This window comes from Rhinoderma darwinii, chromosome 3 (genome assembly GCF_050947455.1).
Source record: "Rhinoderma darwinii isolate aRhiDar2 chromosome 3, aRhiDar2.hap1, whole genome shotgun sequence".
Lineage (NCBI taxonomy): Eukaryota > Metazoa > Chordata > Amphibia > Anura > Rhinodermatidae > Rhinoderma > Rhinoderma darwinii.
Window position 1 is genome coordinate 103,083,444 of NC_134689.1, and position 25,448 is coordinate 103,108,891.

At 43.2% G+C, this 25,448-nt stretch overlaps 1 protein-coding gene and 1 long non-coding RNA gene across 3 annotated transcripts in view; one reads left to right on the plus strand and one right to left on the minus strand.

Annotated features, from left to right (window-relative positions):
- Positions 1-22,139, minus strand: part of LOC142749019 (uncharacterized) — a 101,621-nt gene extending 79,482 nt beyond the window's left edge. Inside the window, exon 1 of the long non-coding RNA XR_012882356.1 lies at positions 22,038-22,139. This is a non-coding gene — a long non-coding RNA (uncharacterized LOC142749019). The remainder of the gene's footprint in view (positions 1-22,037) is intronic.
- Positions 1-25,448, plus strand: part of DPYSL3 (dihydropyrimidinase like 3) — a 156,077-nt gene that overhangs the window by 90,602 nt on the left and 40,027 nt on the right. The window contains exon 1 of one of the 2 annotated variants that reach the window (XM_075856519.1): positions 5,759-5,982. The exons of the other annotated variant lie outside the window; for it this stretch is intronic. Coding sequence (XP_075712634.1) covers positions 5,944-5,982 — 39 coding nt within the window. The 5' untranslated portion in view covers positions 5,759-5,943. Of the gene's footprint in view, positions 1-5,758; positions 5,983-25,448 lie in introns of those variants that run through there. 2 annotated transcript variants of the gene reach the window in all.

Sequence of the window (25,448 nt, forward strand, 5' to 3'; positions counted from 1 at the left end):
TACTCAGCTACATCGACTTTCCAGAAAAAGCCGAACAGAAACCAAGCGCTGAGCGCTCACACGAGGGCTTATGCGCTTCGTTTTAGGCCCCATGTACACGACCGTGCCCGCAATCACGGCCCGCGATTGCGGGCACGGCCGGCCGCTGACTGACAGCCGCATTTTCGGGCCGTGCTTCCATACAAAGTATGGGAGTACGGCCCGCAAAATGCGAAAGAACGGACATGTTCCATAATTCCTGGAACATTTCCACGGCACGGACACCCTTCCGTAGTGCTACGGAAAGGTGTCAGTGTTGAATGAAAGTGAATGGCTCAGTTTTTGCGGACCGCAATTGCGGTCCGCAAAAACGGAGTTTTTTTACGGTCGTGTGCATGGGGCCTTAGGGATTGGTGGGGGTCTCAGTGCTCGTCGGACCCCCACCAATCAAAACCTCTGACATGTCACTATACATGTCAGAAGTTTGTTGAACGTTTAGTTACCCTTTAAGTATTTATGTTGCATATTTGAAAATGGTCACGGGGTGGAAAGACCAGCAAGGGACTTTGTGTCTCCCAGTTGAGTTATTCATTATTGCAGGTTGGTTTAGACCGGGTTCACACATCGCATAAATAATAAGGGTATGTTCACACGGCTTAGCAAAATACGTCTGAAAACAGCTCCAGATTTTCAGACGTCTTTGTAGCAACTCACGTTTTTTGCGGCGTATTTTACAGACGTTATTGGAGCTGTTTTTCAATGGAGTCAATGAAAAACGGCTCCAAAAATGTCCCAAGAAGTAACATGCAGTTCTTTTTCGCGGTTGCCTTTTTACACGCCGTATTTTGACAGCGACGCGTAAAATAACACCTTGTGGAAACACAACACCGTAAAACCCATTGAAAGCAATGGGCAGATGTTTGTAGGCGTATTTTCAGGCGTAAAACGCCCGAATTGTGTCTGAAAACAGTGCGTGTGAACATACCCGTACCAGCTTAGAAATGTGCACCAAAATCTGCATGCATTACATACTGATTTAGTTAATTTTTGTGTGAATTTAGCTGTGGATCAAATAAGTGGTAAATATCTACATCAACAGATAGGGCCAGAATGTGCTGCAGATATTTTACACTCAAAACAGATAAAAACAAGGACATTTATGCAAAAACACCGAAAAAGGCCATACTTACAAATGGACACAGCCAGGTCAGAAACGCTGATGAAGGCGAGTGAGCAGGTGCTTTAAATAATAATAGCCACTCCCACTAGTCTTGAGGGGAGTGGTATGTGGTGCATGGGATGTGTAGTAAGAAATAATAAATGAATAGTGTATGTGCAAGTGTAATAATGTAAGTGAAATATAGGGGGCAGTAATGAGTAAAGTACCTCAAAAATAAATGAATAATGGGATGCAAGTGTGTGAAACATGGAGGGATAGTGTGTAAGTCATGAGGCGCAACGTGTATAGCCAGGTAGAAGCCTATTTGTGACGCCTTGATAATTCATAGAGCGGGCTACCCTGCTTGCTAGGCCAAACAACAACACACCATGCTCTCCCAGCATCAAAGACCCGGCTGTGTCCAAAAGAAGCGAATATAAGTAATAATGAAAAATACCTGGGATATTTTACACTGTGTGTGAATGGGGTTTGTTACACTGTACTATACTTTGTTGCGGAATTTCTGTGTGGAGTCCGCAAATGAAATTCTGCAACAAATATGTAGTGTGTGAACCTAGCCTTAATCTGTCTGACCAGGGTGAGAATAGGACATTTTTTTGTCATTATTTCACATAAAGCTCTGCTTTCTCCCATAATATTGTGGACAGTATTACAGAGGGATTTAGGGGTGGCTAATGAAAATGAAAGGTTATGTGCACCTTTGCAATTGTTTTTTTTTTTTTTAAATAAAAATGTCTATCAGTGCGATTGATGCAACATCAAAATACTTTTTATTAAAAGTTATTTTTAGTTTTTGAGATACAGCTGCTTTATATCCTGTATACAGAGTAGCTGTATTTAGCGCTGAGACCTGTATCTGTCAGATCAGCAGGACTGACGGGGGTCAGTGTCAGAAGGTCCAGGATAGAGCTGTTATGGATCACATCTAAGTTCATAACGTAGATGTTATAGATTACAGGTGGATCCCGAGTGTCAGAGACACACAGGACCCGCTTTCACTGAACCCGTCAGTTCCGTGGACCTGAGAGATTCAGGTCTTAGTGCTAGATACAGCTGCTCTGTACAAAGCATACAAAGCAGCTGTATCTCAAAAAGTAGAAATTATTTTTAATATAAAGTATTTTGAAAGCTGCACCATACACACTGATGGACATTTTTATTAAAACAAAAAAGAAACTTTTTCAAAGGCGTTAAATTCAAGTTTTACCTTTACACATTAGGGTGGTTTCACACACGGCAGATTTTGTTGCAGAAATTTCTGTTTCCATTCATGTTAATGGAACTTGCAGAATCCATGTTCTACTGCTGAAACAACCTCATTCAGATGAATGGAACAGTCGCATACATTTCTGCAACAAATGTGCTGTGTGAATATACCCTAAGGCTGGGTTCACACTGAGTTTTTTGCAGGCAGATTTTGCTCTGCCTGCATGCCGATTTTCGTGGCGTTTTTTGCCCACGGCCATTGAGCGCCACGGGCAAAAAATGCCTCGAAATATGCTTTCTCTGCCTCCCATTGATGTCAATGGGAGGTCAGAGACGTAAACGCCCGAAGATAGGGCATGTCGCTTCTTTTTCCCTCGAGTAGTTTTTTTCTGCTCGCGGGAAAAAACCGCCTCTGCCTCCCTTTGAAATCAATGGGAGGCATTTTCGGCTGTTTTTTGGTGCGTTTTCCAACATGTAAAAAGCAAAAAACATGTAAAACATGAAAAACGGCCACGAAAATAACGGCCCGTCAGAACAGAACGCGATTTTTCCCATTGATATCAATGGGCAGATATTTGAAGGCGTTCTTCTTCAGATTTTTCAGCCGATTTTTTGGAACGTTTACGGCCCGAAAATTGTCTGAAAACACTCCGTGTGAACATACCCTTAGGGTATGTGCACACGACCTCTTTTCAGATGTAATGGAGGCGTTTTACGCCTCGAATTACGCCTGAAAAGACGGCTCCAATACGTCGGCAAACATCTGCCCATTGCTTGCAATGGGTCTTACGATGTTCTGTGCAGACGAGCTGTCATTTTACGCGTCGCTGTCAAAATACGGCGCGTAAAATAACGGCCCGCCAAAAGAAGTGCAGGACACTTCTTGGGTCGTTTTTGGAGCCGTTTTCTCATAGAGTCTATTGAAAACAGCTCCAAAAACGGCCGTAAAAAACGCCGCGAAAAACGCGAGTTGCTCAAAAAACGTCTGAAAATCAGGAGCTGTTTTCCCTTGAAAACAGCTCCGTATTTTCAGACGTATTTTGTTAATCGTCTGAACATAACCTTACAGCGTCATACATAATAGAGCCGTAAAACACAGTCATATGCATGAGGCCTAAGCCTTCTAACACGACACCTTTTTTGGAAAACTCTGGGAAACTTTTACCTAAATAAGATTGGCACAACTTATGCCAAAGGAAATAAAATATGGATCACGAAACAGATGGCAACTATGTGCAGCTCACATTTTGATGGAAAAAATGATGTTTGAAAAGGCCAAACGTGTGTCAGAAGAGCGTAGTTTTGGCATAGGTCTGGTCAGTATACGTTGGGATTCTGCAGCCCAAACTTTATTGACAAGTGCAGTAGACTGTGCTTTTCATTACAACTTTATACAAAAAACGTATATCACGCACTTTACTTTTAATGGCAGTCAATTGCAGAAACGACATACGTTTCAAACGATCATATAGAAGGTAAACACTGAGCGTGGTGTGAATTTAGCCATAGATTGATGGATGTGGGTAATTGGTGAAGAAATGTATTACCCCCCCCCCATCCTATAGATACTATGTTACTATAAGGGTATGTTCACACGGCCTATTTTCAGACATAAATCGGGCGTTTTACGCCTCTAATTACGCCTGAAAAGACGGCGCCATGACGCCTGCAAACATCTGCCCATTGCTTGCAATGGGTTTTACAGTGTTCTGTTCAGACGAGGTGTAATTTTACCCATCGCTGTCAAAAGACGGCACGTAAAAAGACGCCCGCGTCAAAGTGTATGTTACTTCTTTGGACGTTTTTGGAGCGGTTTTTCATTGACTGCATTGAAAAACAGCTCCAATTATGTCCGTAATGGACGCCGCGAAAAACGCGAGTACTTGCAAAAACCTCTGAAATTCAGCTCCGTAATTTCAGACGTAATTTGTTAGGATGTGTGAACATACCTTAAAGCGTTTTAGCCTCGAATTACGTCCGAAAATACGGCTCCAAAGCGTCGGCAAACGAATGGGGTTACGATGTTCTGTGCCGACGGTCATTTTTTTTATGCGCCGCTGTTAAATGACGGTGTGTAAAAAAGACGCCCGCGTCAAAGGAGTGCCTGTCACTTCTTGAGACGTAATTATAGCCGTTCTCCATTGAAACCATGAAAAAACAGCTCCAATTACGTCCGTAATGGACGCAGCGCAAAGCGCCTGCACTTGCCATTACGTCTGAAATGCCGGAGCTGTTTTCTCCTGAAAACAGCTCCGTAATTTCAGACGTAACGGAGGCTGCCGTGTGAACATACTCTTACACCCGTGCGGGACCCATTTTCATGGATCCCTCATAGACTTGAGTCTATTGAGTGATCCGTGAAAACGGACGAAAATAGGACATGTCCTATATTTTTCACGCGCCCTTCACACGGTCCGTTAAAACGAAGGCAGTGTAAAAACCCCCGTTAAAATACATGCGTCTGTGTGACACCGTAAGGGTATGTTCACACGGCCTATTTACGGACGTAATTCGGGCGTTTTGGCCCCGAATTACGTCTGAAAATAGCGCCTCAATAGCGCTGACAAACATCTGCCCATTGAAAGCAATGGGCAGACGTTTGTCTGTTCACACGAGGCGTATATTTACGCGCCGCTGTCAAATGACGGCGCGTAACTAGACGCCCGCGTCAAAGAAGTGACCTGTCACTTCTTTGGCCGTAATTGGAGCCGCTATTCATTGACTCCAATGAATAGCAGCGCTAATTACGGCCGTAATTGACGCGGCGTTCAAGCGCCTGCACATGCCGGTACGGCTGAAATTACGGGGATGTTTTCAGGCTGAAACATCCCCGTAATTTCAGCCGTTACGGACCCCCGCCGTGTGAACAAACCCTTAAAACAAACGTCCATTACATGGACCTATACTACGTTCGTCTGAATAAGCCCTAAAGATTTTGTTGCAGACATTTCTGCGACTGAAAATCACTTCATTCTTGTGAATTCTTCTGCAGCCGCTGGATGGAAGTTCCATTCAAATGAGCTGAGCCGTGTGTGACTGCACCCTATAATGTTGTGGTCTGATCATTGTACAATAGTAGTCACATTGATCATATCGGGAACATGTTAATACAGGCCAGGTTATCATAGCTTCAGAATCGCATCATTTTCATTACCAAGCAAACATTCGGATTGCATCAACCTGTTCCGGTCACACTGGGGATTAGAGCTGCTAAACACCGCGACATCCTGGAGTTTTGTTTCCTGAAAAGATTACATTAAAAACGCTTTCTAGTTTTTTGATTCGGTGATGAAATCTGCAGTGTATTTAGCACCCCCTGCTGTCGAAAGACGTATAGTGCAGATGCAGAGCAAGGGAGGTGGGTGAGGCCACTGCCTAGCCAGTACTAGAGAAGGAGGAGCCCAGATCTTCTCTCTCTTTCTGTCTCTCTCTCTTCAGAGTCCCAGCTGGCACTGCAAAAAGGGATTTACTATTGTCTAAGGCAGCTAAGAAAAAAATAACAAAACAAAATCCCTTTACCTGATCTGCTGTAAAACAGACACAAAGGGAGCAGGCTGCAGAGGGAAGAGGAGAGCATCATGTCTTACCAGGGCAAGAAGAACATTCCTAGGATAACAGTGAGTCAATGCATCTCTTGTATATTCCTAGCTGTCATGTCTGATCACTGCTAGTCACTGTGGATTGTTTGCTGCTGCCGATCCTGCCAGGGTTTGCAGCCTCTTATCACACAGTTTATTTATTGTCTGTATTGTGTAGCAGCTCCTGAGTCATGGACACTTTATTGTAATAGTCCCTCTGTGTCCGGGATTATCCTAAGAAGGTGAAATGGACCTGCCTGTATTAGGATCAGTGTACAGGGCTCCCTTACTAGAATCTGGCACAGCCTCCCTGGCAGGTGGATGGATCTATATCATTCACATATTATTATTGTGCCTGGAGAAGAAGGGTAGACATAGAGCACCTCATACACATTGTATACATTGTACAGATGTCATTACATAGTATAGTAGTCATTTCTTAATATTGCAGGGGTTCTTACATCAAAGGATGACACCCCGGTTAGGGGTGGTCCTTAGTGCACCACCCAACTGTATACCGACTTGCCCTTATCTATCCCTATTTCTCATTGCCAGTAATGTCCCCCAATATAGAGCGGTCTATTACCAGATTAATGATCACCGTGTAAATGACCTACACATTTTACCGTTCTGCTCCAGTCATCTGACCAGATTTTAGGATGATATACGTAGTTGTAAACCCCATGTTCTCCTTCATCCTATAATATCTTGCCTATAATTTCATATCTGTGGACGTTTGTATGTAAAAAAAAAAATTGTCAGAAAAATCACGCAAAAGGATGTGAGTCCACCCATGTATGTGGTAAATATTGTCGGGCAGCCATGTATATGCCCATGTTTTTCTGCCGTCATCTCCGTAAGATTTCTGGCCATTTCGGCCATTTGTCGCAGGTGCAATGCAATGCAGACAACCATTGGCCTCCTTATGTTCGGTGGCAGGCCTGCCCTTCATTGTCACATTGTAGATGTGCAGCCGGGCTTTGTCTGTGCTGAATTTAATTAGACCTTTGGTGGGGTGATGGGTGGGGGGTGCACAGGGAGTGGAGTAGGTAGTACCCACTCCATCTTTACCACTCAGACAAAAGGAACATGGGCTGACAGGGATCACTTAAATGTTGCCTCAGATACAACTGATTTTATTCCTTTGACGTTATTGATACTGAATTGCATTTTATTTGTCTAATTTGTTACAATGATGTAATAATATTACTATTATTTTTATTATTAACACTCACGATATGGGCAGATCCATCGTCATGAAGGAAGATTAATAAGATACGGAGCTGAATGTGCTCCTACCACCTCAGCAGTAATGACAAAGGCTTTCTATGGAATGCACTTGTGAGGAGATGTGGCATGCCATCCAGTATGTGACTGCTGGCACTAAGCCGGTGTGGTTTGCTGGGCATGGGTAGGTCTACAGGCAGGTGCAGTCATCCAGAAGTCTCTGTCTCCGCAGTATTTTGACAAGCCATTGCATTAACAAGTGCAGAATAAGTACAAAGCATCTTTCCTAGGGTGGGGGGGGGGGGGGTGTTCAGGATTACCTCAGCAGCATCCATCTTGTCCTATAAATGAACACACACTCCGCTGTCTGGACAATGGCTGCTTATGTTAAAACAGTAGCATTTCTTTGAGGAGGAGACGCTGCGAAATAGGCGCACATCCTTTACGCATAATATAATGCTCCCAGTAGTTGTAGAAATCAGGATGGCATTTATACCCTGCAGCTATTTAAATATCTTGTGGATTTTCCATCATTTAACAAACGCTTGGCATACAGGTGGCATTTTTGGCACCGATATTTAGTTATATGTGAAAAGAAGTAAGTGGATATGCTGCACCGTGTCCTTATTTATAGAGGTTTGTAGAGACCAAATACATTTAATAGTGTATAAAAGTCTCCTCCCGGCAAATTGTCCGTGTTGCTAGGCAACAACCATGTAAGGTCTATCTGAGCCAGATTTAGATGATACATAGCCACTTTGTCCTCCATTTGCCGTGAGGAAAGGGAGGGGAATAAGGAGGCGTGGCAACCATGGCACACGTGTCCGTTATTTTATGGTGCACATATACAATGAATCAGAATTGTGATACCTATGAATTTAGAATGAAATGTAGCCCATTTTTAAAACATTGGGGAGATTCATCAATACCAGAGCATTTCCTTCGTACAACGATCACCACCTTGTTGCCACTTTTCTAGTAGTGGAGATTGATAGTAAGTGACTTGCACTCTATGCCACTCTGAAGCCACACTCACTTTTTCACAGTTTCACGTGGAGCAGGGGCTTAATAAATATGGCCGTAGGCCCAGAAAATTGCTGTAAAAATACATTGGTAAATCTGCAATATTTTGTGTATCTGCCCCAATATTAGTCATGAGCCCCCGTGCATGTTTGAGACAAGTCCTTAACCAGTTACAGCAGAACAAACAAATTTCTATATGTCAGAAGCAATTATTTTATTCCCATAAACATATCAATAATGGTTAACAACAGTCTTTTACAGTCAGATTTTTATTCCTGCATCTATGGTCAGCTGTACTACATATGTGAATTTCAGACTTCACTGTGTCGCACACACAGGACTTGTTGGAATAGAACAATACCACACCCGGTCCCTTAGGGCTGGTCTCACGGGAGAGGTGATATTCCGTTAATTTCAAGAAGTGCAAAGAAGCCTTGCTGCTCAGAGAATCCTGCTTTTAGTCTACCCCACCCTAGACAATTCATTTCTGGATGGCTAGACGTTGTTACACGACCTGTCATATATGTGGGTGTGCGTGTATGTGTGTATATAATATATATATATTTAAACAGTGAGTATTTTGTATTTCTACAACAGATCTCTTGACATATGTACAAAATATGCAATGCAGTTTCTGAAAGTGCTCCTGGAAAACTAGTTTCCAACCCTTTAACCGCACCAAGATTATGTTTTGCTTGCACATTATAAGGTGAAACTAATTGTATCTTTCGAGGAGGGTGAAAGTATCTATTGATCTTGTGCTTGAGGACACCGAACAGGGCCGAACATACCGTTATTTGCAACCAGGGAAGCTGCACAAGGGCCCATTAGGTGGAGGGACCCACCGCCACTTTAAAAGTAGCTTCCTACTGTGTATTATATTGAATATTATAAGAACCAAGCTATTGAATTTCATAGTTCTCAGTTGCTGGTGGATTGTTAGAAACACATGGGTGAACTATTGGAGAGCAAGGGGCCCATAAATTGTATTTGCACAGGGGCCTGCTAATGTCCATGTCCGCCCCTGAAACCGAATATAACTGTAACCCTCCTTTGATTACTGTCTTAAGCCTCATGCACACGCCGTTTTGTACACATGTATGAGGGCTCCCATTGTAGTGCATGTGCTCTTTACTGTACCTCTAACTGCATACAGAGATTTTTTTTCTGTCAGATTGTGTATCATTGCCGTATCTAGGAGGTATTCTCCTCTAAAAATATTGTTTCTACGAAAGAATAGCTCTGTACATGCGGCTCCAAAGCCTCTACACCAGCCCATGGAGGCTTCACAGCTCCTTACTGGGGCCTTATGCTGAGAGCAAGATTTCCCAGTAGCCCTAAGGGCAGGCCTACAAGAAAAAAGTTGTAAATCTTGGGTATTCACGGAGTGCTGGCCCTGTCTGTTACATGTACAAAGGCTCAACAAAAGCCTATCATTACCTTCCTACATTCTCCTAAGAAGAAAACCCTGTACTGCATATGACAGATCTAGTGTATAGGGCAATTAGAGTGTAAGCTTCCATGTGCAGTGATAGATGGGACTAAACAAAAACTGCAGCACCTGCTTGTGTTCAACTCCCTATTAGGTCATATTATATCATACAGGAGATCTACTATTCGACACTCCTCTCTATGAGCCAGAGCAGAGAGACGCTAGAAAAACAAAACAGGACCACGTATTGTATGGTCGCCCATTTATGTGAAAGGGCCTGTGTAATACCACATTTCCCCTGTTAGTGCAGGGGAAATCCGCGGCAGGGAAGAGCAACCCCCGCTGATAACAGCGTATTGCCAGTGGTTGTCCCCCTCTAGTGAATAGGTAACCTCTCATGCTTGTCCACTTCTCCATTGAATTTATCGGGAATACTCTTGTAGGTTTTCATAAACCTTATGTGAGGTAATCTCTGCATAAAATTAAGTGACAGGACCCATGTGTTCTTAATATTGGTGGGGGTTCAAGCCACCAGTCCCCCAATGATGTGATTGGCATGTCATGAATTTTTCATTATGTTTTATGTAGAATGTGTTCAAACCTGGTTCTTCTATCGCCAAAATGTCCCGTCATTTTTGCTACATGATTTTATTGATCCAAATATTGTTTACACGGGGATCTTCTAAGCCACTGAAAATATTCTAGCACTGCTATCATTCAAAGAAAGAAAAGTAGCACAAATCAGTGAGCGTTTGCTTTTAATATTTTTTTTCTCCTTTATTCAAGTGCAGTCTGTTACATACTTGCCTTTAGGAAGAGACCTGTGTACCAAGGGAAGGGAAATGTCTATAGGGTAGGGCTCATTATCAATTTGGATGTGGTTTATTACAATAATGGGGGTTGGGTGGTGTGGCATTATCATGTTGGGTTGACAAGGCAGGTCTTTTATTCCCTCCTTCTGTGCGTCCCATGTATATAATGTCGATGGTAACAAAGGACCACAAGCTTCTCATTTATGAATATTCCTGGATTAAAAATAGCCCTTTAGGTGGGATAGTTCCTAAACGAAATTTTAACCACAAGGGATAATTTAACGGCATGGCTGTACCCCAGCTGAAGGTGTCATGCTATGAAGACCACTAATCTCTACACAACATGTCCATGTCTTCTAACACAAAGATGTATTTGAGAACATGTAGTAGGGCGCGGCTCAATATGCTTTTGTTTCATGAGTTAGTAATTAAGATTTTGTGACTCACCCTTCATAAATGGTAACTTTAGAAGTCTTAAAATCAGCAGATAGTATAATTTATTACAATACAAGAGGGACCTGTATTTGTCATAAGACAGCCAGACATATGGCCACTGACATGTTGTGGGGTCCTCCTGACATTAACAAGGCCAAGCCATGTATTAGAATAGTAGACATAGAAACATTAATTATCTTCAGGGAAATGACTTCAGAATTGGCCAATGATATCTACGCCGAATTATAGAAGAAAGTGCAATTCCCTGCTATAATATGTACCTTGCAATCATCTGTTACATTTTAGCTAAAAGTTATGGGAAAAGTGTCAAAATTCCAGTACAGATGAACAGGCGGTGACTGTAATTATTAGCTATTAATAATATTGTTCTTATATAGGTGGAAAAGTACACCTTATAACCTTTCTCAGATTGGAAAATACAATAGTATTTTAATCATGTCTTGTATCAGCTATTTGGTCCATATTGCTGGGGGTCTACATTGCAGTTCGGATGCAATATTCATTTATGGATCTAAATCAGACCATTGTGTTAAAGGCTATGTATACCTTTTTGAAAGGCATTTTTCTTTTAATAAAAAATGTCTTATCAGTGGGATTGGTGCAACTTTATAATTCGTTTTTATTAAAAATTTGTTTTACTTTTTTGAGATACAGCTGCTCCGTATTCTCTATACAGAGCAGCTGTATCGTTTAAGACCTAAACTTTGATGTGGAGGATAACAGGTGGATCCTGCGTGTCAGAGATACGCAGGACCCGCTTTCACTGAACCCGTCAGTCCCGCAGACCTGATGGGAACATGATTTACCGAACTATACAGCTGCTCTGCATAGAGAATAGAGAATACAGAGCAGCTGTATCTCAAAAAGTAAAAATTATTTTTAATAAAAACTAATTATAAAGTTTCACCAATCACACTGACCTTTTTATTAAAAAAATATGCCTTTCAATGGTTTATATAGCTTTTAAATTTCTATTCATAAAAATTACTGAGCAATGAATCTTGTGTAGAAAAATCGCAGGCAACAATTTGAGCTTTTGCCCTTATTAGGTTATGTGCACACACACTAATTACGTCCGTAATTGACGGACGTATTTCGGCCGCAAGTACCGGACCGAACACAGTGCAGGGAGCCGGGCTCCTACCATCATACTTATGTACGATGCTAGGAGTCCCTGCCTCTCCGTGGAACTGCTGTCCCGTACTGAAAACATGATTACAGTACGGGACAGTTGTCCGGCAGCGAGGCAGGGACTCCTAGCGTCGTACATAACTATGATGCTAGGAGCCCGGCTCCCTGCACTGTGTTCGGTCCGGTACTTGCGGCCGAAATACGTCCGTCAATTACGGACGTAATTAGTGTGTGTGAACATACCCTTAAAATCAAAACATTCCTTCATTTCCTAACCTACACTGGAAAAAAATTTCATTTGGTCGCTATGCACAAACACTCCATGGTCCTTAGGGATATGTGGTTGACAAATACAGTATGAAACTTGAAAATTGTTTCATATGTTATATTGCTACATATCTGGACTAAAACATAACTAATAAAGGGTTATTCAGACCATAGACAATTATAGCATATCCATTGAATAGGTCATAAATGTCTGATAACAGTCCCACCCCTGTGTCCCCCACAAAAATATGGGCCATGATTTGCATTAGAAGCCAGGTGCTGGCTGCAGTCACAATAGGGAAGAGAGGCAGAAATGGCCCTTATAATGCAAAACTATAGTCACAAGTTTCTTATTCTCCCAATAGGTAGGCATACCTCCCAACCGTCCTGGATCCGGCGGGACAGTCCCGGTTTCTCACCACTGTCCCACCGTCCCGGGCGGTCTGCAAAATGTCCCGCTGGGCGCTGCAGCTGTATCAAACAGCTGATCACTGCTGACAGGCGCCCTGCATGTCAGACGACTGCAGCAGCGATCAAAAGAAGACAGGAGTCTTGCGGCGGTGTTCTCACTGGGGTTGATACCGGCGCGGGAGTAGACCAGTCCAGTCACCTGACCTGTCAGGCGACAGGTCAGGTGACTGATCTGGTCCACTCCCGGGCCGGCATCGACACCAGTGAGAACGCCGCCGCAAGACACCTGCCTTCTTCTGATGGTGAATGAAAGCAGAGCGGAGAGTGGCAGCAGTAGGGTCAGCTACCTCTTATAAGGGGGCTGTGTGTGGAGCTATCTACAGGGGGGTTATGTCTGGCGCTATATACAGGGGGGGGGGCTGCGTGGAGCTAACTACAGGGGGGTTGTATGTGGAGCTAACTACAGGGGGCTGTATCTGGACCTATCAACAGGGGGGCTGTGTGTGGAGCTATCTACAGGGGGACTGTGTGTGGAGCTATCTACAGGGGGGCTGTGTGTGGAGCTATCTACAGGGGGGCTGTGTGTGGAGCTATCTACAGGGGGGCTCTGTGTGGAGCAATCTACAGGGGGGCTGTGTGGAGGAATCTATAGGGGGGCTGTGTCTGGCGCTATGTACAGGGGGGCTGTGTGTGGAGAAATCTACAGGGGGGCTCTGGTGGATGATTTTTCCATTGACCGGTAGCAGAGTTACACAACTGGAAAAAAAAATCCCCATCATGTAACTCTGCTACCTGTCAATTGAAAAGTCATCAACCACAGGGTCTCGCTCTTGACTTTCATTGTTTTCATCCTTTTGGTTTGTCCTGCAGCTGCTGCTGTGATGAGCAAGTGTTACACCCAGGATAGGAAAAGTGACATAAAGACGATACAACGTGAAATATAATATCTGTGATATCCCGACAGTCTAGAGATCCGCAGTGACAATGTGCACTTGTTATTTGCAGAAGGATCTGGCCGTGATTTGATGTGTTCATGTGAGATATTGGGCGTGGTTAGGGGCGTGGCTTAAAATGTCCCTCTTTTCCGAATGTAAAAGTTGGGAGGTAAGGGTAGGGTCCCAGAGGTGGAAGCAAACCTGTGAGACATTTTTTATATATCATATAAATATGAAAGAAATATGTATAGTCAGAATATCCCTTTAAAGTAATTTGTAGCCTAATGAATGCTACATTGCTTTTATAACAACTTCTCTCAACATCTTGTAGCTACTTTACAACCGTGCTTCTAAACTCCTAATAATTCACCAAAAATAATTCTACTTTTTAGAAAGTGTTTTTGCAATCTTGTCCTTGTAGTCTATTTTTAATATTGTTATCTTACAAATACAGATGTCTGTATATAAGAGCAGTAATATAATATCAATCTAAAAATAAATCACTTCAAGCCAGTTCATCAGTTATAAATAAAACAACCTCATATTTATTCTGGTAATCTGGGAATTCCACAATCCAGGCCTGAAAATGAGCTAGAAAAAAGTGGTCCTTTAGAGAATAGATTATCAATAGTGAATTTCACCTGTCAGTTGTGAGGACAGCAGAGTACAACACATACACTGTGTACGGTGCCAAATATCAACTGTATGTTCAATGGCCAAAGGGCAATATGCCAAAAAACTCTTGTGATCACATCAATTGCCAAAAAAGCATCAGAAGCCCAGGAAACAAAATCAGTTCTACAAAATCAGTCCGGGGGGTCGCTACAGTCGACCACCAGACGAAGCAGGTGGCGAAACACGTGTTGTGGATCCGGGTCTCCCTCTTTTGGTCTGTATTTTGTCCTCCTTTTTGTGCCTGTCTACTCTAATTGTTTTCCCTAACTTGACACTTGTCACTATAAGGCTCGGTTCACACTGAGTTTTTTTACGAGATTTTTAATGCGGAAACTTCGCCGCAAACTCATAAAAAATGGCCCGATAATGCCTCCCATTGATTTCAAAGGGAGGCGGAGGCGTCTTTTTCCCGCGAGCGGTAAAACCGTCTCGTGGGAGAAAGAAGGGGCATGCCCTAGCTTCGGGTGTGTACGCCTCTGACCTCCCATTGACATCAATGGGAGGCAGAGAAAGCTCATTTCGCTGAGTTTTATGCCCGTCACGCTTAATGGCTGCGGGCGAAAAACACTGCGAAAAACGCTGCGAAAATCGGCGTGCAGGGAGAGGAAAATCTGCCTCAAACTTCCAAAAAACCCAACCTAAGGCTATGTTCACACGGAGTATTTTGCAGGAGGAATATCTGCCTCAAAATTCCATTTGGAAGTTTGAGGCAGATTTTCCTCTCCCTTCACGCCGATTTTCGCTGCGTTTTTCGCCCGCAGCCATTGAGCGCCGCGGGCATAAAACACAGCAAAATACACTTTCTCTGCCTCCCATTGAAGTCAATGGGAGGTCAGAGGCGGAATTGCCTGAAGATAGGGCATGTCGCTTCTTTTTCCTGCTCGTGGGAAAAAGACGCAGACGCCTCCCATTGAAATCAATGGGAGGCATTTTCGGGCCGTTTTTGCCGAGTTTTGCGACGCGGTTTCCGCGTCAAAAAACTCGGCAAAATACTCCGTGTGAATAAGGCTGCTGCATTTATTGTTCAGGCACTTGCACTTTGCTGTATTTACCCGTACATTTTTTTTCTAAAGGAGGTTTTTTTGTATTTATGTGTGGGGATCCTTGCATCATGGGTTTGTCGTTCCATGTTATATTATGTATTTTATCTTGTATCTGTTAAAGATGTTATATTTTGCATTATAGTGGTTATCCTGCCTCTATTTTGTGATAGGAGTATTTGATTTGCTATTCAGGTGGGATCAATTATTGGTGATTTTTGAGTCCTCTTTTGGAGGAATTGCTATACATTAGTATTCGAAGGTATGCGTAAGCTTGCAAAAGTCAATGCTGATTTACTAAAGTGTAAGTAGGTTGATGGTAGTGTAAGTAATTAAGGTAGTGTAAGTTAGGGCATGACCACACATGGCGGAATTCCTCCGCAACTGTCCGCATCAATGCCGCACCTAATCCGGGTTGCGGATTACGGCTGCGGATCTGCACAAAATGTGCAGAAAATTGATGCGGACTAGCTGCTGCGGACTGCGGGAAAAGTGCTTCCCTTCTCCCTATCAGTGCAGGATAGAGAGAAGGGACAGCACTTTCCCTAGTGATAGTAAAAGAAATTCATACTTACCGCCCGTTGTCTTTATGACGCGTCCCTCCTTCGGCATCCAGCCCGACCTCCTTGGATGACGCGCCAGTCCATGTGACCGCTGCAGCCTGTGCTTGGCCTGTGATTGGCTGCAGCCGTCACTTACACTGAAACGTCATCCTGGGAGGCCGGACTGGAGACAGAAACAGGGAGTTCTCGGTAAGTACGAACTTCATTTTTTTTTACAGATACATGTATATTGGGATCGGTAGTCACTGTCCCGGGTGCAGAAACAGTTACTGCCGATCGCTTAACTCTTTCAGCACCCTGGACAGTGACTATTTACTGACGTCTCCTAGCAACGCTCCCGTCATTACGGGAGCCCCATTGACTTCCTCAGTCTGGCTGTAGACCTAGAAATACATAGGTCCAGCCAGAATGAAGAAATGTCAAGTTAAAAAAGCAAGACGCATCCGCAGCACACATGACATGTGCATGACAGCTGCGGACTTCATTGCGGAACTTTGAATCTCCATTGAAGTCAATGGAGAAATTCCGCCATGAGTCCGCCACTGCTCCGCAACAGACAGAGCATGCTGCGGACACCAAATTCCGCTCCGCAGCCTATGCTCCGCAGCGGAATTGTACGCATCGTGTAAACGAACACTGCTAAATTAAAGTGAAAGTCAATGGAGAAACGGCTCCGCTGCGGAATAACGCTGCGGAGTGTCCGCAGCGGAATTTAAGTGAAATTCCGCCATGTGTGAACCCGCCCTAAGTAAGGTATTAATCCGCAGAGAATGTTAGACCTATTTAGATTTTTTTTTTAAATGTTCATGTACAGTAAACGTCGAATATTAAAGGATTTGTCTATATACACTAATAGGGAATTCTGAATTAAGAGAGGAAGATTCCCTGTTCAGGATCCACATCTTTTGGCCAGAGTGGAGAATGGCTACAAAGAGTGTCTCTCACTCTGGAGGACCTGGCCTGTCCTGCGTTACACAGACAACCAATTGATTTGAATTGGCACCCACCGTGTAAAGCCTAATTTCCCCTGTGGTGGCGCCGCAAGAAATTGAACATTTGCTTCCAGGTTTCCCCAAAGATAAGAGCTGATCGCTGGGGCCCCAGCATGGGAAATCTTTGTGATCATCTTATTGTTAACAAGTAGGGATTGTCCAATCTGGACAATCATTTTAAGTATTGTGACTATGCATGACCTATGACAATCAAAGTTCTTGGACACCCCCACAGCCAGCAGTTATCATAGGGAGAGCCTCTATCTTGGAAAATGAAGAATTACATGATTCAAAGTGAAATCAATTCTTAGTTGCTTCCAGTTTCCAATGGTTTATGAAAAGAAGCTGCCTATACCACAAAACTCTGTTAATCCAGATAGGTTTGCCTTATGTTGGTCTATAGCTGTTCATTAGCTTAATACTCTCTATGTAAGTAGAGATCTATCATGGAAGAAACAACAAATATTCATGTGATGCTCGATGCTGTATATCTTAACCTAGAGCAGGTCATTTGGGATTAGTTTGTTTCCTATAAGGATTTACAGATGTGTCCTTCCTTAACTTAGCTCTAAACCCGACATATCCCGAGATGTATGGCACGATATGTTAAACAAATATGTAAAAAAAAGGATACCACCAATAGATGCCTCTGACGGATACCATCTGTCGACCATCCGTTGCCCATTAACTCCCATGTTAAAAAAGTATACGTTTTAATGTATACTTTTTTTTACTGAATGTCTGTGACGGATGCTTCTAAAAGATACCAACTGTCGCTCATAAACTCCCAAGTTAAAAATAAATATATATTTTTAACATATACCTTATTTTATACTGAATTGGTATCATAACAAATTGTATAAGATAAAACAATTCAAGAAAAGTTAAGGGTGGACATTTCTATACAGTAAAGTGCTTATTTTTCCATGTTTTTTTTCCAGTATTCAGCTGACATCAAAGACTCTTTATTATGATTGACCTATATAACTTCAACATATGTCATAGCTCTGTACAATATGGTATTAAATAAACAATTAAAAATGTAACTTAGCTACAGTTACAAACCGATGAATAGCATATATGGGATGGTGCTCATGGAATAATTGCTTTTTCGGACGATAATGAAACAGAATTATCTTGGTTTACAAGTACAGTAACGTATGTGAATTTTGTTGGCGTCGAAAACTACAGATATTCCTTAACATTGGTCTGTGGTTTGTTTGGCAGTGTATTTGTGCAGCGTTGTACATGCCTTATTCCCAATATGTCACCCGTGGTCACCAAGCAGCCATGGTTGGCTTTTTTGTTACCCGTAACATACTGGCTGTGTCTACTGGAATGAAAGTGGTCTGACTCTGGCCACTGCTGCTGAATGGGTAGAATTCTTCCACACTGATCACTGATCGAGATGCTCGGCTACTCACATTTCACTTCCTGACAGAGGAGAAGAAGGATTTTTAAGTTGTTATGGAGACACTCTTGCTGTCGCTTTTATGTGGCCCTGTCACTGGCTCTGTTATAGGAGCACTCTTGCTGTCACTGTTTATTAGTAAAGCGCACTCTTAGCCCTTATTCACATGACAGGGTTTGCCGGCCAGGTGACAGTCGTTCATAAAACGGCCATCACACGGCTGCAGTAGGAACAATAGTCCCCTAATGGGGCTATGCACACAACCGATTTTTTTTGACGGACCGGGAAACCTGGCCATCAAAAAATGGGACATGCCTTATTTTCGGCCGTTAACCCGGCCGCCCGGCTCCCAAAGAATTCTATGGGTCCGGGTAATACACGGCCATCACCGGAATGTGTCCCGAGTGACGGCCGTGTCTTCCGTCGCTCGCACTCTCTCTCCTCCTCCTCCTCCTCCTCCTTACAGTGCATGTGAGGAGGAGGAGGGTCTTTTTTTGCTCCCTGTAGGAGTCGGAATCCCCAATCCCCGGCCGGGGATTGGGGATTCCGCTACAGGAGAAGTGAGTGACTACACTGTCCATATATGGACACATCGACGTCACTCACTTCTGAAGCGGAATCCCCGACCCTGTGGCCGGGGATTCCACTCCAGGAGAAGTCAGTGACTGCACTGTCCATATATGGACATTGAAGTCAGTGACCTCTCCTGGAAGGGGGGGATGGGTGCAACCTACAGGGGGCTGTGTGGCATTACCTACAGGGGACTTGGTGGCATTACATACAGGGAGCTGGGTGGCATTACCTACAGGGGGCTGGGTGGCATTACCTGCCGGGGGCTGGGTGGCATTACCTGCGGGGGCTGGGTGGCATTACCTGCATGGGGCTGGGTGGCATTACATACAGGGGGCTGGGTGGCATTACCTGCAGGGTTCTGGGTGGCATTACCTACAGGGGGCTGTGTGGCATTACCTAGCAGGGGGGCTGTGGCATTATCTACAGAGTGCTGTGTGTGGCAACAAATTTCAATGAAATTCATCCGATTTTAAAACGGACAGGGAAAAAAACGGATGCAAAACAGGTCAAAATCAGCCGTTAAAAACGGCAACACGGCCCGAAACGGAATCGGAACGGATGCAAAACGGCCGGAATTTTATCGGCCGATACTCGGACCCTGTCGTGTGATTAAGGCCTTAGAATAGCATCTGTCTCCTGACATCACATTGAAGCGACAAGTGTCAAATCAGGGTTGTGGTAGCCATGTTTCTGTGGTCTGCTTTCTGATATAAAGTTTCTTTGATGTCTTATCAGGAGACAAATCTAGGAGAGGAAATCGTTTCATATTCTGCCTAGCGTGTCCGAGCATGGACATTCATTGAGCCTTTGCCAGCTTCGCATGGAGCTAGGAAATGTGCCCTGCCCCACACCGATAAGGTTGCATAGTTGCCAGTAGAATATTTGGTGCATCTTTCCTGGGACACATCGGTATGCATTGTGCATTTCCTGAGGCCTAGTGGGAAATATCGGTTCAGCCCTGCTATTTTTTTCAGTATCCTGCTTTCTATGTGACATATCTATGCTGTTCACATGGCATATGTTCAGGATGAAAAATACGATTTGGGGTTTTTGAAGCGTATTTTAAGGTGTATATTTTGAAAGAGTTTTTCGAAGTGTCAATGGGGAAAAAACTGTTTGTAAGCGCTCCAAGAAGTGACATGTCACTTTTTTTTATTTGCGACACGTATTTTCACGAGGCATTCAATTCAGCAACGTAAAAAATACACCTTGGACGAACTACACAGCGTATTTCCCATTGACATCAATGGTAAGCTGTTTGCAAGAGTATTTCAAGTGCATTTTAGGAGTATAAGGGTATGTGCATACGCAAACTCGAAAACGTCTGAAAAGGGAAAACAGCTCCTGATTTTCAGACGTTTTTTAAGAAAACTTGCTATTTTCACTGCCGTTTTTGGAGCTGTTTTCTATAGCGTCAATGAAAAACGGCTCCAAAAACGTCCCAAGAAGTGACATGCACTTATTTTTCGCGGGGGTGTTTTTACGTGCCGTTTTTGAAAAACGGCAGCGTTAAAAACGCCCCGTTGGAACAGAATGCCGTATTTCCCATTGAAATCAATGGGCAGATGTTTGTAGGCGTTCTGCTTCCGATTTTTCAGCCGTTTTTGGGACGTTTACGGCCCGAAAAATAGCTGAAAACAGTACGTGTGCACATACCCTAATACAAAAGACACCTGGAAATATGCCTTGTGAAGGTGGCCTAAATCTATTTTATGTTTTTCTTCTGTGATATAATGCATTTTGCTATAAATAATCATTTTTCTGATGATGGGTTCCTAATTCTGCAATAGAAAATTTACTAAAAGGAAGGATATCTTCGTTTGGTCGAGCATTTATCACTTGCACAAAACCTTTAAAGAATGGCTTTTAATATTGGTTGCTAATCTTTTAGAAGTCATATATTTCATTGACTCTAATCTCTTCTAATCCCTAGCTTCTATCTTCCCACTTGAAATAAGAAATTCAGTCGATTTCGAGCACAAAGGTTTGGTTTGTTACTTGGAGCAAGCTAAGTTTTCTGTAGCATGACCAGCTCTGTACAGTGTCAGAACATGTGAGGAGAATCAAAGAAGTATTTGTTTATAAGCATAATGAAAGTGGCGCAGACTTATCAGAAACCCATCTCTCGCCTCTATGCCCACCGACGAATGTCAAGGCACACATGTACTTATAACTAGACCTTTCCATGCCATGGTGTGAGTGTAAAGATAAAGATATGATGTGATCAAAGAACCCACATGTCTACGGAATAGCTGTTGGGCAGTGTGTACACCAGAATGGAATGCAGTTTAATAAGTGCCAGTTTTGGTCACTGTATCATTTAGGTGCAGTTAGTCGGTACTATCAGGTATCTCTCACATATTTTTTTTTTGCTCATATTGTATAGTCTAGAAAGTAGCTCCTAACAAATATATTATTCACCATATTATATGCCAGTGTTTTTGCAAGAGAACACAATGTAAATTACATGATAGAAGCAGTGTCTGCAAATATCAGAAATACCACTAAAGGGGCAAGTGCCAACACTGCAGACTGTCATTCATATTCCTGTTCTAGACTCAGCCTACACTGCACTGCAGATCTCGCTGTGAATGACAATTTACAGCGTAATCTCGCGAGACTATGCCTGCTGTGCTGTTAATCACAGAGAAGTGGTCAGGATTCTGAATACACATGCCGTCCTGGCTGGAGGTAATGTATATTCATTGTCATGACACTGCAGTAATGTTAGTGTGTGTTTATGTGGCTGCACATAGCGATATAGCTATATCGCTATGTGCAGTATAAATGAATGGAGAGAAGTGTATGACGCAGATTGGTCAGTGTCATACACTTCTCTTCACATCGCCCAGTTGTTCATTGAGAAACTCATTAGCATAAAGCTAATATAGGTCATAACTCCGTCAAAAATGATCGTTTTTCTAAATAAAAAACATTGCTGTAATCTACATTACAGCGCCGATCACATCATGTAGCATATAGGCCAATTATAATGTCGTTTCAGAGCCTCTTTAAAGGGGTTTTCCAATCCTTTTTTTTTTTTTTTTTAAATCAATGCAATGTTCCTCTATTAATATATTAGTGCACTCTGACTATCTTTTTCTTGATAATAAATGGTTTTAGTAACATAACTCCCTATTGTTTACCTTGAGAGGTTTGTTTTGCTCAGTAAGTTCATTCCTCTTCTCTTCCTGTATTTCTCCTCCCTGCATGCACTGCTCTAGTCCCAGCATGCAATGTGCATGCAGCAGTGCACTTGCTCCGCCTACTACACCCAGCTCTACTAACTTCTGCAATCTCAGTCTTCATTTTGGTGCTCTCATTTTATTACTGATAGCACAAGCTGAAATCACTGGATATCTGCGTTTTTAACCTCTTAACGCCGAAGGACGGATATATCCGTCCTCAGCAGCAGCTAGTTCGCGCAGGAGGAAGGATATATCCGTCCTGTAATCGTGCGGGTACTGAGACTGTACCCACGTGATCAGCGGTAGGAGCACGGCTGTTATACACAGCCTGGCTCCTGCTGCAACTGCCGGAATCGAAGCGCGCTCCGATTCCGGCAGTTTAACCCATTAAATGCCGCTGTCAATAGTAATATGTAATATGTTGCCTTATTCTAAGAGCCAGAACTTTTTTATTTTTCCATAAATAAAGCCGTGCGAGGACTTCTTTTTTGCGTAACGAACTGTAGTTTCCATCAGTACCATTTTTAGGTACATGCGACTTTTTGATCTATTTTTAATAAATTTTTGGGGAGGTGAAGTGACCAAAGAATTGTGATTGTGGTACGGTTTATTATTATTTTCTTTTACGGCGTTCACCGTGCGGGATAAATAAAGACATAATTTTGTAGTTCAGGCCGTTACGGACGCGGCGATACCAATTATGTATAGTTTATTTATTTATATCTTTTTATTAATAATAAAGGACTGATAAGGGAAAAAAAGGGTATTTTTTCACTTTTAAAACTTTTATTTTCTTATTTTTACACATCTTTTTTTAACTTTTTTTTAACTTTATTACTTTGTCCCACTAGGGGACTTGAGGGCAGGAGGCCCTGATCGCTATTCTAATACACTGCACTACATGCGTAGTGCAGTGTATTAGAACTGTCAGCTACTCACTGACAGCAAGCATAGTGGGTCCTGACTTTGTCAAGACCCACTAGGCTTCCGTCGATGGCATAGCCGGACGCCATTGTTTGGTGTCCGGTTGCCATAGTAACCATCGCCGGCCGCTATCGTGTAGCAGGCCGGCGATGGTAACTTAACCCCTAAATGTCGCGATCTCTATTGAACGCGGCCTTTAAGGGGTTAAACAGCGGGGACACAGCGATCGGTCCCCGCTGTAGGAGCTGCGGCAGCTGCTGTACGAGACAGCAGCTGTCACAGCTCCTGCATCTGTCGGGAAGACGGCCGAAACGGCCGTTATTCCCGCAACTTCATATTCCGTCGCTAATTGATCCCTTACACATGTAATATAAATCAACCTAAAATCTGATCCTAGAACTTTATACTAACCACACTGAGGATGAATAAATATTTATTACACGTATCCACTAGGACACTAACGTTATACACCTTCAACCTTGCGCATGCGCAGTGTAATATACACGGCCGCTGAAGACGCGGCCACATAATTTCACAGAGCATGCGCGGTGGAGTGTGTTAACCACGCATGCTCTAATCAGATAGAGAAGCACGTGGTACGGTTACGTCATTTGTGACGTAACCGTACATTTTGAAAGCCGGAAACCGGAAGCAAGGTAGCAGACCAAATGGACGGGTCTGCACAGGAAGTGCAGATTTTGCATTACTAAGGGGGCGGTGACGGAAGAGGATATACGACGCTACAGCCATCTGATGAAACGTAAGTACATTGTAAAGTTATATATTTTGCATTGCTTAATTTAAATGAATGTATTTTTTTACTTCCGGAAAATCCCTTTAATGATACTAAAAAACGAGCTGATACCCCAATCTCACGCCACATTTGGGAGCAACATCAGGGTAACATTGATCATTTGAGATATCAAGGCATTGAAAGGGTACGTCCGCATCCCAGATGATGACTGGGATAAACATATTCTCCAATGGGAAGCACGATGGATATTTGTGCTACAGACTGTTAAACCTGGGAGCTTAAATGAAAGTGCGGGGTGTCTGATGACGTGGCGCCCTCTGATTGGGGGTTTGAGGTAATCGTCCAGCCTTTAGATGGGCAGGGTTAAAGGCTTAAGTAGCCGGCGTTCCATCGCATGCGCTGCGGTCAGATACCAGAACCGTACTGTAAGGGTATATTCACACGGCCTATTTTCAGACATAATTCGGGCGAATTACGCCTGAAAAGAAAGCTCCATTACACCTGCAAACATCTGCCCATTGCTTGCAATGGGTTTTACGATGTTCTGTTCAGACGAGGTGTCATTTTACGCGTCGCTGTCAAGACGGCGCGTAAAAAGACGCCGTGTCAAAGAAGTGGAAGTCACTTCTTGGGCCGTTTTTGGAGCTGTTTTTTATTGACTCCATTGAAAAACATCTCCAATAACGTCTGTAAAAGACGCCCCGAAAAACACGAGTACTTGCAAAAACGTCTGAAATTCAGGAGCTGTTTTCGCCTGAAAACAGCTCTGTATTTTCAGGCGTTTTCGGTCACTACGTGTGAACATACCCTTAGAGTAAAGTTCTAGCAGACACAGGGCGGCTTGATAATATTGCACGGGAATTGATGTGCTAATCTGCCCTGTCTCGCTGTACACCTCTGAAGAAACATCCCATGCAAACTAAGGACGCAGAAACGCGTTAGGTGTTTAAAGTCATTCAGTGTGACTCAGGTGTTCAAATTCGTTTTGTATGAATGCACACTCTTGTTTTGGGTGTACAATCTCTGTCAAGTGCAACTGCACACTATTGCTATAGGTGCTGCGCTGTTATCTATGAGTGTGAATGCACACTATCCCTATTTACTGGTGCTCATTTCAGTGTGAATGCACACTGTGTCCTAGGTGTTGCTGTTTCGCCATTGAGTGTGAATGCACACTCTGCTGGGTATCAGATCTTTATTTAGTGTGAATGCACACTGTGTCTTAGGTGTTGCTTTTTCGCCATTGAGTGTGAATGCACACTCAGGTGTTCAAATTCGTTCAGTGTGAATGCACACTCTTGTTTTGGGTGTACAATCTCTGTCAAGTGTGAATGCACACTATTGCTATAGGTGCTGCGCTTTTATCTATGAGTGTGAATGCACATTATCCCTACATGCTGGTGCTCATTTCAGTGTGAATGCACACTGTGTCTTAGGTGTTGCTTTTTTTCCTATTGAGTATGAATGCACACTGCTAGGTATCAGATCTTTAGTGTGAATGCACACTTTGCTATTTAGTCCAGGTAGGGACAGGTGTTATAATTTTAGCTTGATATCTGGGGGAATGCTACAATAATTGAACCTTAGGTGGATTATTACTCATTATTGGTACCCTTATTTAGTCTTTACCTACCTGGTTAGCCTGGTATCTTTAGGAATATATTGGCTAGTCTAGCCCAATTTAGGGATTT